Below are 14,849 nucleotides of genomic sequence, written 5' to 3' on the forward strand. Positions count from 1 at the left end.
TAATTCACCTTTCCTGATTGCATAATGTCAGCAGCTAAAGTTAAAATTCGAATGCTTAATAAAACTTTGTATGATGATCCCATAACTAAATAATGAACTCACATAACGGATTTTTTACAGAAAAAAATCTTAGTTATTTTAGTGAAAGGTGTGCTGGGTTTCCCATTCCTCTTGTGGAGAGTTGGGGGCCTTCCCAGAGGAAAGCTTACTTCTGGATCTCCATCTTAGCCCTCATTTCTTTATTCAGCTTCAATGTTGTTCTCCCTGCCTCTACCGTGTGCCTGTTCTTCACTCAAGGCCCTGGGTTTTGCCTTCTGCTCCAACATTTCTACCCGTTTTCATTGTTCTATTTGTACATGGCCTCAGTGCAACAAAGCCTACAATGCAAGTGATCCTCAGTGCTGGCTCTATAGACTTCTGAGTGTATATATATCTCACCATTGGTTACAGAAGCAGGAGATCTGAACTGATGTATGAGACAGTGAGTACAATGTAATGAGAAAGAGAGGGAGGGGGAAAATTGTGAAGAGGAAAAATTAGGGGTCTGTTATGGAGAAAGAGAGAACAAATGAAATTAAGGAGAGAGAACAAGAAAAAGTAAAAAGGACATGTGATGGGTTAGAAAGATGGATAATAAATACAAAGCAAAATGATTTGGCAATTAGAGAAATAAAGGATACAAAGCAAGGATGCCCCTCTAAGAATGGCAGCAAAAAGAAAAGGCTGACAAAACAATAATATGCGTCATGTGAAGGAGAAGCAGGAAGATAAGTATAATTACATGGAGGGGTGGCAAGAGGCAATTTTTTTTTAAATTTAAGAATTGCATGTGATCAACGTCAAAAAGAGTTCAACTACTAAATATTTTAATTGTAAGTTTACGGTAACTTAAAGAGTAATCTTTAAAATCAATGATTGTAAATGTGAATGATGCACCGTGTATTGTTTCATTGAATTGAATGAAAGCTTATCAGGAAAGACTATGTTGATTACTTCCTGATTCACCAAAATAATGAAGTGATAGGTTAAAGTCAGAAGAGGAAATAAATGCTCAGGCTTATTATTGGAACAGTGCCTTAAAATTTGGTGAACAGAATAGTTTTTTTAAACCTCACCCACTATTCTTATGTTCCATACAAATTTTACGATAAATAAGCAACTAGAGGACATTTTACATCTACAATAATAAATAAGAATGCAAAATGCTAATGTTAAGGATATATTCTGTAATTGTATCAACGATTCACTTCATGACAGTACTTTACAGTGCTATTCATATTTGGACAGGTGTTGCTGGCATTAGGCTTCCAGGTGTAATCATCCGTGTCTTTGACACTCTCCCAGAATATGGAGGCAAGTGTGTTGGCTTTATCCTGTGTACATTCTTCCAGTTCTTTGGAACGCCTGTCGATACTGGTTAGATCAACTGTAAGATGCAACAAGATACTTTTTCAGTCATTCGTTTAAAATTGTTTTAAGGCAGGGGCAGGAGTTGAACCTGGATTCCAAAATGATGCAAAGTTCCAAAAATGACAGCAAGAATTGTAGGCCATCAATTCTCACTGTTATTAAAGAGTAAATTGGACAGTAGTTTCATCATGAGATTTGGCATTGAAATACATGCAATGGAGTGAAGTTGGGATACTTATATGATGGATACCCAATAAACATATCAGGAGAAAAAAGGACCTTGTCATTCCAGTCAAAGTAACTTTTTCTAAAAACAACAGACCAAGTCTAATTACTGGCAAATAACTTATCATAGCTGAACATTTTAATTATTGTTGGAGGTATTAAAATTATGTTTGTTCTACCCTTTCTATTTTCACTCTCTCAATCCTGTTATTTTTTCCTGTAAGTGTTTTGCCATTGAATTATCTACTGTGATGTACGACTTCTCATTGAGACTCTGTATGACAGAGGAAGGATTCTTCAAAACACTTCATTAAGGAGATATATAGATGATTGCCCTATTCATACATCCCAGATTGCTGCAGAAGATGCTCATGTAATTTTGGATTTTGAATTACCCAAATGCAGTGCAAAAGCACTTAGAAAATCTGTAGGCAGTTTAAGTTCTATTAATAGCTAGCCTGTTTGTCCACCACAGTTCATAACCAGTCTAATAATACGGTTCAGAGATAATGGGAACTGCAGATGCTGGAGAATCCAAGATAATAAAATGTGAGGCTGGATGAACACAGCAGGCCAAGCAGCATCTCAGGAGCACAAAAGCTGATGTTTCGGGCCTAGACCCTTCATCAGAGAGGGTGATGGGGTGAGGGTTCTGGAATAAATAGGGAGAGAGGGGGAGGTGGACCGAAGATGGAGAGAAAAGAAGATAGGTGGAGAGAGTATAGTTGGGGAGGTAGGGAGGGGACAGGTTACGTGGAACAGTCCCTCTTCCGCACCTACACAGGCCCCAAACCCCACCTCTTCCTCCGGTACATTGATGACTGTATCGGCGCCGCCTCTTGCTCCCCAGAGGAGCTCGAACAGTTCATCCACTTCACCAACACCTTCCACCCCAACCTTCAGTTCACCTGGGCCATCTCCAGCACATCCCTCACCTTCCTGGACCTCTCAGTCTCCATCTCAGGCAACCAGCTTGTAACTGATGTCCATTTCAAGCCCACCGACTCCCACAGCTACCTAGAATACACCTCCTCCCACCCACACTCCTGCAAAAATTCCATCCCCTATTCCCAATTCCTCCACCTCCGCCGCATCTGCTCCCACGACAAGACATTCCACTTCCGCACATCCCAGATGTCCAAGTTCTTCAAGGACCGCAACTTTCCCCCCACAGTGATTGAGAACGCCCTTGACCGCGTCTCCCGCATTTCCCGCAACACATCCTTCACACCCCGCCCCCGCCACAACCGCCAAAAGAGGATCCCCCTCGTTCTCACACACCACCCCACCAACCTCCGGATACAACGCATCATCCTCCGACACTTCCGCCATCTACAATCCGACCCCACCACCCAAGACATTTTTCCATCCCCACCCCTGTCTGCTTTCCGGAGAGACCACTCTCTCCGTGACTCCCTTGTTCGCTCCACACTGCCCTCCAACCCCACCACACCCGGCACCTTCCCCTGCAACCACAGGAAATGCTACACTTGCCCCCACACCTCCTCCCACACCCCTATCCCAGGCCCCAAGATGACATTCCACATTAAGCAGAGGTTCACCTGCACATCTGCCAATGTGATATACTGCATCCACTGTAGCCGGTGTGGCTTCCTCTACATTGGGGAAACCAAGCGGAGGCTTGGAGACCGCTTTGCAGAACACCTCCGCTCAGTCCGCAACAAACAACTGCACCTCCCAGTCGCAAACCATTTCCACTCCCCCTCCCATTCTTTAGATGACATGTCCATCATGGGCCTCCTGCAGTGCCACAATGATGCCACCCGAAGGTTGCAGGAACAGCAACTCATATTCCGCCTGGGAACCCTGCAGCCTAATGGTATCAATGTGGACTTCACCAGTTTCAAAATCTCCCCTTCCCCACTGCATCCCTACACCAGCCCAGTTCGTCCCCTCCCCACACTGCACCACACAACCAGCCCAGCTCTTCCCCTCCACCCACTGCATCCCAAAACCAGTCCAACCTGTCTCTGCCTCCCTAACCTGTTCTTCCTCTCACCTGTCCCCTCCTTCCCCAAGCCGCACCTCCATTTCCTACCTACTAACCTCATCCCACCTCCTTGACCTGTCCATCTTCCCTGGACTGACCTATCCCCTCCCTACCTCCCCACCTATACTCTCCTCTCCACCTATCTTCTTTTCTCTCCATCTTCAGTCCGCCTCCCCCTCTCTCCCTATTTATTCCAGAACCCTCACCCCATCCCCCTCTCTGATGAAGGGTCTAGGCCCGAAACGTCAGCTTTTGTGCTCCTGAGATGCTGCTTGGCCTGCTGTGTTCATCCAGCCTCACATTTTATTATCTAATAATACGGTTGTTCTTTATCTCCCATCTGAGCCAGTCTTCAACTGCCTTGTCACTTGCTGTATGTTCTCTATTGCCAACAGAAATCCTTTGCACTTGCACCTAACCTTTGCTGCAAATACCCATTGTGTGCAATCTGTGGCAGCTGCTCCCTGCCACTGTGCACGTGGAAGGAAATATGAGACAGAATTGGACTTTTCGCCAAATCTCAGAGTCAGTTCTGAAATATAGTTACAGAATTAATTTAAAACCTGAGCAATTAGAAGTAGCAACCCTGTTATCAATGCAGGAGAAAGACAAGCTGCATTGCATCCTCAAGTTCACAGAGGAGCAGGAAAACATGACAAGAGATTGAGAACATTTTAAATGCATGTTTTCAACCCCAAAATTAATATTAACTGTTAATGATATATATGTTCAATTTTAGAGTTGAGAGAAGAGGAACGCTGTTACTCAGTATGTGATAGCACTGATATACCTCCTAAATACTAAATGTTTTAACAACTGAAAGATGACCTCATCAGAGGTAGGATTGTTTTTAAGGACAAGAGATCCTGTAATGACATACATCTGCTGAGGGAAGAGAAACCTACACTCAAGGAAGTTATTAACGAATGTAGAAGCTTTCAGATTGAGAATCATCAGGAATGGAAGAACAAATGAGGCTTTGCATTATGCTGAACACACACCAAGCCAAAACAAAAACACTCCAGGAAAGTCAAAGAGATATTTGCAGAAGAGCCAGCAGGAAAAGCCTAGGGCAGAGGGTAGGGTGTAAATATTGCAGAGGACACTCTAAGAAAAAAGGAAGTATGTTCGGTATAAGGAAAGAAATATTCTAACCACAAGAAATCAAAGCACTTTGCATGTAAAAACTTAACTTAAAAGAAGCTAATTAAACCTATAATGTGAGCTCCTGGAGAGACAAAGTTGGAGGTTGGTGCCATCAGGTCTTAAGGTGACAAATTGTTTGTGGTTGTTAGATTGATGACACAGAGAACAGCATCAGGTGGATGTTGTGTCAGATACCACTGCTTCATGTGACAACATGAGCTTTGCACTTTGCTCGAGATATTGGCCCAACAATGAGGACTTCAAAACTAACAGTGAGGCTCTATGCTAGAACAATTCTCATGTTAAGAGGGCAAATTATGCTGATATCTCAAAGCAATGGAAAGAATGGGGATCTAGAGTTCCAGACAGTAGATATCAAATAAAATCCACTCGTTTCAGATGAAGCACGTCTTAAGTTTGTACTAGTTACCCCAAAAAATGCCACAGGAGATTTGCAAAGTTTTGCAGACTAGTAAGAGATTAGCAGCATGGGAACAGTGAAACAACTTGGAAACCAGCATGCAACGGTCAAAAAAATCTCAATAAAGCTCTGATGAGATCTCGGATAACAAGTTGTAGAGCTGGATGAACACAGCAGGCCAAGCAGCATTAGAGGAGCAGGAAAGCTGATGTTTTGGGTCTAGACCCTTCTTTATAAGGGTCTGAAGAAGGGTCTAGACCCAGAGCATCAGCTTTCCTGCTCCTCTGATGCTGCTTGGCCTGCTGCGTTCATCCAGCTCTAAACCTTGTTATCTCAGATTCTCCAGCATCGGCAGTTCCTACTATCTTTGAGATCTCACTATCCCATCCAGCCACTGAAGGAATTTTGCTGCAACTTTACTACTCAAATGTGAAGAATGGTTTCTGGCAAGTGAAGCTGAACGAAAGCAGCAGCTTTCCAACTACATTTCAATGGTTGTGCATGCCTTTTTGCATTACTACCATTCCAGGACAATATCAGCCCAGGTAGCATGAGATATTTAGTATTTTTCACCAAGTGGAAGCTATTGTGGGTGATCTGCTGGTTTGTGACGTGGAGACACGATGGAAGAAGTCATTGCACACCACAGTTAGCATCTTGTGTGACCTTAGAAGAGAGTTCTATTAAAGCTCATTGCTAAGGAATATGCAGTGATGCTGAGGCACAGAATAAGAAGCTGATTTCATGAGAATTAAATGACTAGGTGACAACAATGCCTGTGCTGAGATAGTAGAGCACTGATTGTGAAGTCACCTTGCAGTGTGTTTCCAGTGAGACTGGAGCAACCCTTACATGGCAAGGAAAACCAACTGCCTTTGTATCCAGGACATGAATGCAAACTGAACGACACTATGTTCAGATAGAGAAAGGGTGCCTGGCTGTTATCTTTACGTGAGAGAATTTTAATCAATAACTCTTTGGGAGAAACCTAGTGACAATAGTCTGCCCAAGCCACTTCAATACAACTTTGCTCCAAAGTGTTTGCAAAGAACGTTATTTCATTTGCACAAATTTAATCTGAACGTAATAAGGGAAAAAGATATACAATGCCATCATGCTGTTGACAGCAAATTCCATTTGAGAAAGGTTTATAGACTAATAGAATCCCTATAGTACAGATAGAGGCTATTTGGCCCATCAATTCTGCACTGACCCTCTGAACAGCATCCTCTTCTATCCCCATAATCCTGCATTGACCATGGTTAATCCACCTAGCCTGCATGAGCTAGGATATCACAGGACAATTTAGCATGGCTATTTCCACTTAACCTGCTCAACTAGAACTGTGAGAGGAAACCGGAGTACCCAGTGGGAACCCAAGCAGACACAGAGAGAATGTGTAAGCTCCCTTCAGACAGTAATTCAAGGCTGGGATTGAGCCTGGGTCCCTGGTGCTGTACAGATGGAGTACTAACCATTGTGCCACCCCATTATGGGTTAAGGATTCTAAGAGAGTGAATCTGGAAGATTTTGCAATGACCATAAGATATAGGAGCAGAATCTGACTGCTTAGCCCATCGACCCATCGAGACTGCTCCACCATTTGATCATGGCTGATATGTTTCTCAATACCATTCTCATGCCTGACAAGCAACTCTTCGTTATGCTCCGAAAATAATTGATGGAGAAGGGATGCTGAATCAAGCAAATCAATGATATGTGACTCGCCAGTTGTTGTAGCAATTGTGATGTCAAGATGGCTTGAGAGTAACATAGCCACATTTCTGCTATAAAAAATTACTCCATATAAATGGTGATTTATAGGGTTATTATCCTTGCAGGGGGTGGTGAGAAAGAAGATGCTGAAGCACATTTATGCAAACGAAAGAATGGAGTCTAGCCTGAGAAAGTTCAGAGAGATGCTCAACTGGACAACATGAACAAAGAGGTCAAGGACATCAGCATTTGTGAAAGGTAATAAGTTAAGGAAGCTAGAGAGAACCATTGATATGACATGTGATATCCTAGCCAGACCATGAATTAACTGTCATAGGAACTGATTATCTTGTCACCATTGACTACTATTCTGTTTACTGGGAATTAGACCAGTTGATTTCAATGTCTACCAGCAAGATTGGTGAATGTTTGAAAGCACACACAGTTATTACGATGTTCCAGACATAGTGATGAATGAAACTGACCCGCAATTCATGAGGGAAAAATTCACCACTTCATAAAGAATTGGGAAATTCAACGCCATACATCATCTCCACAGGATCACAGTAAAAGAAGAGAAGCTGAGGCGACTGTGGAAATTGCCGAAGTGATTAGAAAGCAAATCCAAAAGTGGAGTAATATATTACTGACAGGATGAAAGTAGTTTAGTCCAAAGGCTAATGTCTTGCTGAACTACTCTTACAATAGTGAAAGAACTACTGAAGATACAAGTACTAACAGTTGTGAGGGACAAAAATCAAGGTTGAAATGGCAAAAAGCCAAGTTTCACTTTGATAAAGCTATCAAGTCATTGCCAGACAGAAAGCAAACTTACAATATTTTCAACAAGAGTCAACCCACACATCAACTTTGAACCCATGTACAGCAATTGTCAACTTGATCTATGAGGTTGCAATGATCAATCAGGTCATTCACGTTCCCATCTATATACAGCTGGAAAGGGTGCACTTTCACTGCAGGCAGTGGATCAGGAAGAAAGTGACATCACCACCTGCAAGTTGTAGAAAATGATCATTTGGCCCAGAGATCTGCTGTTTCCCAGCAACAAAATTGGATCAGAAACAGTCACAACAGTACTTGTCATGGAATGACACTCCCAGATAAGGAGCATTAGCCTAGAATGAGCAAACACAAGAAGAACAGTGAAAGACAATACACACACATGTACCATTAGGAGACCTGTGAGTTAAAGACTGTCTACGCAATGCATGAGCAGAGACTGATGAAAGTGGAACTGACCAGAGTGAACATACAATTTCTTAATTAATTAGTGATAACTTTCTTTGTGACCATGTATATTGTAGAACTGCAAATAAGAATGTATGCATTTTTCTTCTATGGGGTGGGGAGTATGTTTTGGAGAAATTCAATTGTACCCATAGCATATTGATTGACTTACTGTCATCATGTGATCTCTACATTTATTGTGTGTATTTTTGTGTGTAATCTGGGGCAGCCATTAGACTTCTATTACTTGTAACGCTACTTCTTATAGAGGTCACATAGTAAAACCTGGTGCCTTCCTGTGGAATCTGGGAGAAGTCCAGTCTGATAAGGCATCCTGAGATACAGAAGTGCCATCCCTGTTACCCACAGAGTTCCATCCTTGCTGAAGACTCCTTACTGTCTTCACAATGGAACCTTCTGCGCTTCTCCCCCACGTTCACCCACCCCATAACCCTTTGCCTGGGCTTGCCTGATTGGATTTGATGAGCCTTAACTTGATTACTTGCAAGCCAGGCCTGATCTAGCATGGCTGGTCCGGGGTATGTGCAATTCCAAAAGTGGCCACCATTCCTAGCAGTGCTGCTAGATTGTTAGAAGGATGAGCAAGTTGCCAGCCCTCTGAGAGCTTGGAGCTCCTGTCTTAGACAGGCCAAAGCCATGACTTCATGCACAAAAATAAGAAAAAAAATGTGGCTTCTTCAGGCAGCAGATATGGGCTTGCAACTTTCTGGTCATCGGATAGGGCCACCACAATGAAGTCTCTAGTCAAATTGATAAAAATTAAGGAATCACCAACAACGATGAGTGTAAGGGTGGTGCAAACACAAGGAACTGTTTCTTTTAAATGGCATCATTATCAAAATAAATACTAATTTTACATGCTATTATAACGGCTCACAAAAATAATGATTGAGGGTCTTGAACAAAGATTGACAAATTAATTAAGTATCTTAAAAAATTGTCCAAAAGCAGGAGGTTGATTAATGATTTTGATGATGACGATAGTTCTTCAAATGGTAATATGACAAGTGTACTAATGATAGGAGTTTCTAAAATGCTGGTTACGATTTTACAATGATAATATGGCAATAATTACTGACTAGTGATTTGAATAAAAATGAAATCTCTTTAGACATTGATTGATGGTTTAGGTAATGAAGGGCATTCCATAAATGCTGATTCAAATGGTAACAGTTCTATGAGTGTAGACGTTCAATGTGGAAGTTCCTTTCTCTCTCAGTAGTGATCTGAATTATAACTGATTAGAAGGTTCAAAAAGCAAATTTCAAGAACAGCAGTGTCATATAATAAATATCTTATCATCAAGGCATTTTAGATAATATCACTGACATATGATTTATGACAGTCTTAGAAAAGGAGCTCTGATGAACTCATATTGCACTAAGCTATTAGCTCTTTGCATAGATACTGCCAAAGTCAGAAATCACTGATATTATCTGAACTGCCGTGACATTAAGATATTTCATGTGCGAACTCTTGTTGGGGAATGAAGCAGGAGCCTCACTAAAAGGTGGGTAAGGAGGTATTAATCTGATCATATGGGTGACATGCCATTGAACAGAACCTTCTGCTCACATCAGTGATGAGCCAGGAGGTAGCAAAGAATTTGACCAATGTTCCCTGCCTCAACACTAACTGACCACTTAGTGACCACTCAAGAAGCACCTCCTGCTCCCCACAGCTGTAAGTGCATCTGTCATCAAACAGCTTGGGGTGGGCTGGGGTGGGATTGGGGACGTGGCCTAGAAGGGAAGGAACACCGTCAATCTAATGGTATTCAGCACTGGATTAAACAATGAGACAGACATTGATAAGGGGAGTAGACTCACAAAGCTACCACAGAATCATAAATTACTCAGCACCCCTACACTAAAAAGCATCCACTGCCCCACCCTCCCTCCACCTGTCAAGAACGAACTGTACCCTGTATCTTCTGTGAACCTGCAACTAATCGGTTGAAATTCTGGGAACAAACATGGCCTCCAAAGTGGCCTTGGGTTTTGAATCCGAGGGGACTTGCCACTGCCTGAGGGGCTTGAGGTTTTGTGGGTCTTCTCAAAAGAATGCAATATGGGTCTCTTGCTAGCAAAGGGGTACCCTAGAATATGATACCAGCTATTATGGTACATTAAATAACATAATATTACATGGTTAAAGGGACCCTTTAGTTTAGAAACCCATGACCTCTGCAGATTCATGTCTAGTGATCTTATATCAAGCATTACCACCGAGAACCATTCTCAATACTCACCATAAAAATCACAAGGATTGCAATAGGTTGGGCAAGGATATCCTATTGAGGTAAAGTACGGAATCATATCTTTAGCTGTTCCACAGTACGTTGTTACTCCTGAGGAGAGCAGGACCACCAGATCGAACAAATGGAATATGTCAGACCGTGGCTGATGGATTGACATTAGGATCAAACGATTTCCTCTTGCAAGTCTCGAGAGAGTCATCACCAAATTGTGTGCTGTGAAACTATCAAGTCCAGAAGTGGGCTCATCTAATATTAAAATACCTGGAACCAAAAATATTTCCATGGTTTCATGTTTATGATAGCTTATCAAAACAAATTTTATTCCAGCTGGTGACTTCTCCTTTGAAGAAACATTTTCAATAATCTGGGTATCACAGTATCTTTATTCATTTAGAGGTGATAGGATCTATCTCATTAAATAAAGCATGGATAAAATGTGAAAGAATTTAACATACCCCACTAGCACTTTTGCAAAGCTATGTTATCAAGGTGGTCTTCATCTTGCTGTCTTGACCACCCCTGCCCTTGACATTACGGTATCTCATGTGTCTTTGGTCTAGTTGAGGTCCTTAAATGAACAATTCATGAAGGTCAAGGTGAAGCCCAGCAGGTCATCCTGTGTGGAGTCCTATACAGGAAGTTATGGGGGTTGGAGGGAGTAGGTGAGAATGTCATGAACCAGCTGAGGGCCTCAGGATCTGGAACCAACCTTGCGATAATGTCATGCAGGTGAACATCACTGGATTTAAATGGGATAGCATGGGTGTTCTTGAACAGGACCACCAGACAGCAACATTCTAGTCTGGGAAACTCACATGAGCACATGGATACAAACACAAAAAAATTGGTAGATTCGTCCTTATGTATTGTAACTATATGTTAGACACTGGGATATCTACGATTACCATCTGTGGTTGAACTTTTGTATCAATGTACAATAAAAAACATACTACTTCAAAGTCTGAGCCTAGCAGCATTTCCTGATTTTGTTTTTGTCTTCATCAGTCTGCCTCAAACCTAAGCTCATGGTGTGGCATCACATCAGATGACAAAACAGGAGGGATAAAGGAGGAGAAGGATGAAGAGAACAGTTTCTCTTACTGAGATAGCAGGAACTGCTGATGCTGGAGAATCTGAGATAACAAGGTGTAGAGCTGGGTGAACACAGCAGGCCAAGCAGCATCAGAGGAGCAGAAAACTGACGTTTTGGGTCTCGACCCCTCTTCAGAAATGGGGGAGGGGAAGGGGATTCTGAAATAAACAGGGAGAAAGGGAGACGACATGTCCAGCCTGGACATCCTGCAGTGCCACAATGATGCCACCCAAAGGTTGCAGGAACAGCATCTCATATTTCGCTTGGGAACCCTGCAGCCCAATGGTATCAATATGGGCTTCACAAGCTTCAAAATCTCCCCTCCCCTGACCGCATCCCAAAACCAGCCCAGCTTGTCCCTGCCTCCCTAACCTGTCCTCCCACCTATCCACTCTTCCCACCTCAAGCCCCACCCATCTCCTATCTACTAGCCTCATCCCACCTCCTTGACCTTTCTGCCTCCTCTCCACCTATCTTCTCCTCTATTCATCTTCTGTCTGCCTCCCCCTTTCTTCCTATTTATTCCAGAATACCCTTTCCCTCCCCCATTTCTGAAGAAGGGTCTAGACCCAAAACATCAGCTTTCCTGGATCTCTCTTACTGGCCTGCATTCCATATTGGGCACCTAACACAAGCTGTTCCGTCTGCCCCAGCTTCTCCAACAAGTTTCTCCTGAACCTTGCCTTTCCCCTCTGCAGTACCCCTAAGCATTTACCTCCATCCTGGTTCTAGGATTTAGATTTTGGCGATTGCTTCTAATCCCAACAACAACCACTCCTCCCAGTTATGAAGCTGGGACCAGAGCATTGTCCATCAATGGCTGGTATTTCAATGTTTTATCCCGAGTGAGGGTCACAAGTCTTACTCTTAGCCAATTAAAACTTGGCAAGTGGTAAAGGAACAGTTAGCATCTTTAGGCAAGTGAGCCCCACTGACTCTTTGGCTAATGAGGTAGAAAATTTTGCCACCCATTAAATTCTGCCTATGTACACAACTAAACACACTCTGACCAGAAAACAAGAGCACACTCAAGTATACAGTTAAGTAGGTGATTTAACAGAAGAACTATTTATGTATGGAGTTGGAGCAAAAATTACATTCTTCTGATGTTAAGATAGAATAGTGGAAAATGATGGGTCTAAAAACATAATAAAGAATGTTGAAAATAAACACCAAATATATTTGTAGAAACTGGTAAAAATGAAGTGTCACATTGAAATATTACAAAGATTACAGTAATATCCTTTAGTTACTGGATGTAAACCCAGAGTAGACAGTGGGATGCAACTTGTGGAGAATCTTCCCCTTTTGGAAACTGAACAGGTCGTCATTAATAGGGGAGGATGGAAACAGCAATACACAGAGGAAATCTGATTTTCAAATGAGGCAGTTTCAAATAGGCTGACATTCAGACTAGGAACTTAAAAGAACCATGCTACGCTATAAGACAGTAAAGCATCAGCTGATGAATTCAGCCAAGTCCCCTTTACACTCTATTGAATCTTCAGAAAAGGGAGTAAAACTCAAAAATTGGAAAAAAACTCATAAAATATGAATTTTTAAAAAAGAAACAAGGCAATTATAGATCAATTGCACCAAGGAAGTTTCTGGAAAAAAAAGTTACATGCTGTCAAAACTATTCATCTTGCATTCATCAGCATAGATGCAAGATGAAATAACTCCACAGAGGCCAGTATCCCATCACCAAGTCACCCTTCATTTACATGTGGAAAGTCCTTGACACTGATCCAGCTCCCTCAGAGCCAGCTCTCAGAGTGAACAGGACCTATGACACTCATATGTATATCTGTCAGCCAGGACTCCCTGACTGGGGCTGTTAATCTGGTCCATTCAGGGAACTCATGTTCTATGAGGTTCACCCAGCTGACCCCATAACAATCACTACACAAGAAAATCATATTTCAAAGGAAAATTTATACTTTATGGGAAAAGGGTGCTGATTGGTTAGCAAGTTGATGCTGAGGTGTTGCCATGGTGAATGCACTAGAAAATTACTGTCCCCTATTTCGTTTTGCCAAATTTAGAAAAGGTGCAATGATTGGACATGTTCTGTTTTCTGTAATGCTCTCCATCCCCCATTCAAACTCACCCCAGAAATGGAACAATCTTCAAGTTCTGTTTTCTGTTTTTCTCTGTTTTCTGTTTTTAGTGAGAAATTCACTAATGAGTTCTCTACAACTATCCACTTCAATCCTACTTTCAGTGGTCAATATAGATATTAGGATTTAATAGCCAAACAGACTAGTCGGGAGTCTCAAAAACAGGGTATGCACCACTTGCTTATGATACAAGCTTGCTATGGAAATAAGGTACATCAAAACTATGCAATGGGATAGTGGCTACCCCAATCAGACTGTTGCTTGAGATGTATCATGCATGTTGAGGTTGGTTGGCTTGCCAAGCTGTTTTGTTGTTCTGCCGACGTTTCGTTACCATGCTGGGTAACATCCTCAGTGCAGCCTCTGACGGAGCGTCGGTGAGTTTTCCCGCCTGGTTTTTAAACTCTGGGGTCCACTGAGATGGAAACCAGTTGGGAAACACACTGACGCTTCATCAGAGGCTGCACTGAAGACGTTACCCAGCTCAGTAACAAAACATCTGCGGAACAACAAAACCGTTCGGTGAGCCAATCAACCTCAGCACCCACAACCCGAGCTACAGATCTACTCCAAAACCTTAGTATCATGCATGCTCATGAATGGTCCTAAGCCCACAGTTTCAAACTTGGTAAGTGCCTGGTCTATCTCAAATTATCCTGAAAGTGAAAGGTATCCCCTAAATGTAAGCAATGCACAAGGTCATTTCGCACTGCTAATATGCAATAGCAACACAGTTGATATTTTCCATTAAAAAGATAATGTTGAAAAATTAAAAAAGAAATTCTGCCAACTGCACAAACGAATAATATAGTGTATGCAGCATGATGCATAATATATAGGCCTTACATCCCAAAAATTAGTGATCATATCAAATAACATGTCAGAGATTATAATAGACAGAGTGTTGAGCATATGCACCTATGGTGTGTTTGCAAAACTGAGAACATATTGTCTATAGATAGATGTGATTCTGAGAGTGGGTAGTACTTGTTGAACAATTCCAAATGTGATAAAAATTATATAAACATTTGATTTAAGTTTATCAGTTGTCTCCTAGTGGCTTACTGACGTTTACTACAATCTACAAATATTCAAACACAGGGACATGATCTCTGCAGGAATAAAAAAGAATATCTGCATACATGGTTTTTAATTAATTAGACACATGAGGGACATTA

General features: G+C 42.0%; 1 protein-coding gene across 3 annotated transcripts in view; it reads right to left on the bottom strand.

Annotated features, from left to right (window-relative positions):
• Window positions 1-14,849, bottom strand: part of abcg8 (ATP-binding cassette, sub-family G (WHITE), member 8) — a 46,087-nt gene that overhangs the window by 16,026 nt on the left and 15,212 nt on the right. For all 3 annotated transcript variants that reach the window (XM_048536352.2, XM_048536350.2, XM_048536351.2), the window contains 2 exons: window positions 10,450-10,719; window positions 1,261-1,426 (listed from right to left, as the gene is read on the bottom strand). In XM_048536352.2, the coding sequence (XP_048392309.2) occupies window positions 1,261-1,426; window positions 10,450-10,719 (436 nt within the window). The remainder of the gene's footprint in view (window positions 1-1,260; window positions 1,427-10,449; window positions 10,720-14,849) is intronic.

This window comes from Stegostoma tigrinum, chromosome 9 (assembly GCF_030684315.1).
Source record: "Stegostoma tigrinum isolate sSteTig4 chromosome 9, sSteTig4.hap1, whole genome shotgun sequence".
NCBI classification, from domain to species: Eukaryota; Metazoa; Chordata; class Chondrichthyes; order Orectolobiformes; family Stegostomatidae; genus Stegostoma; species Stegostoma tigrinum.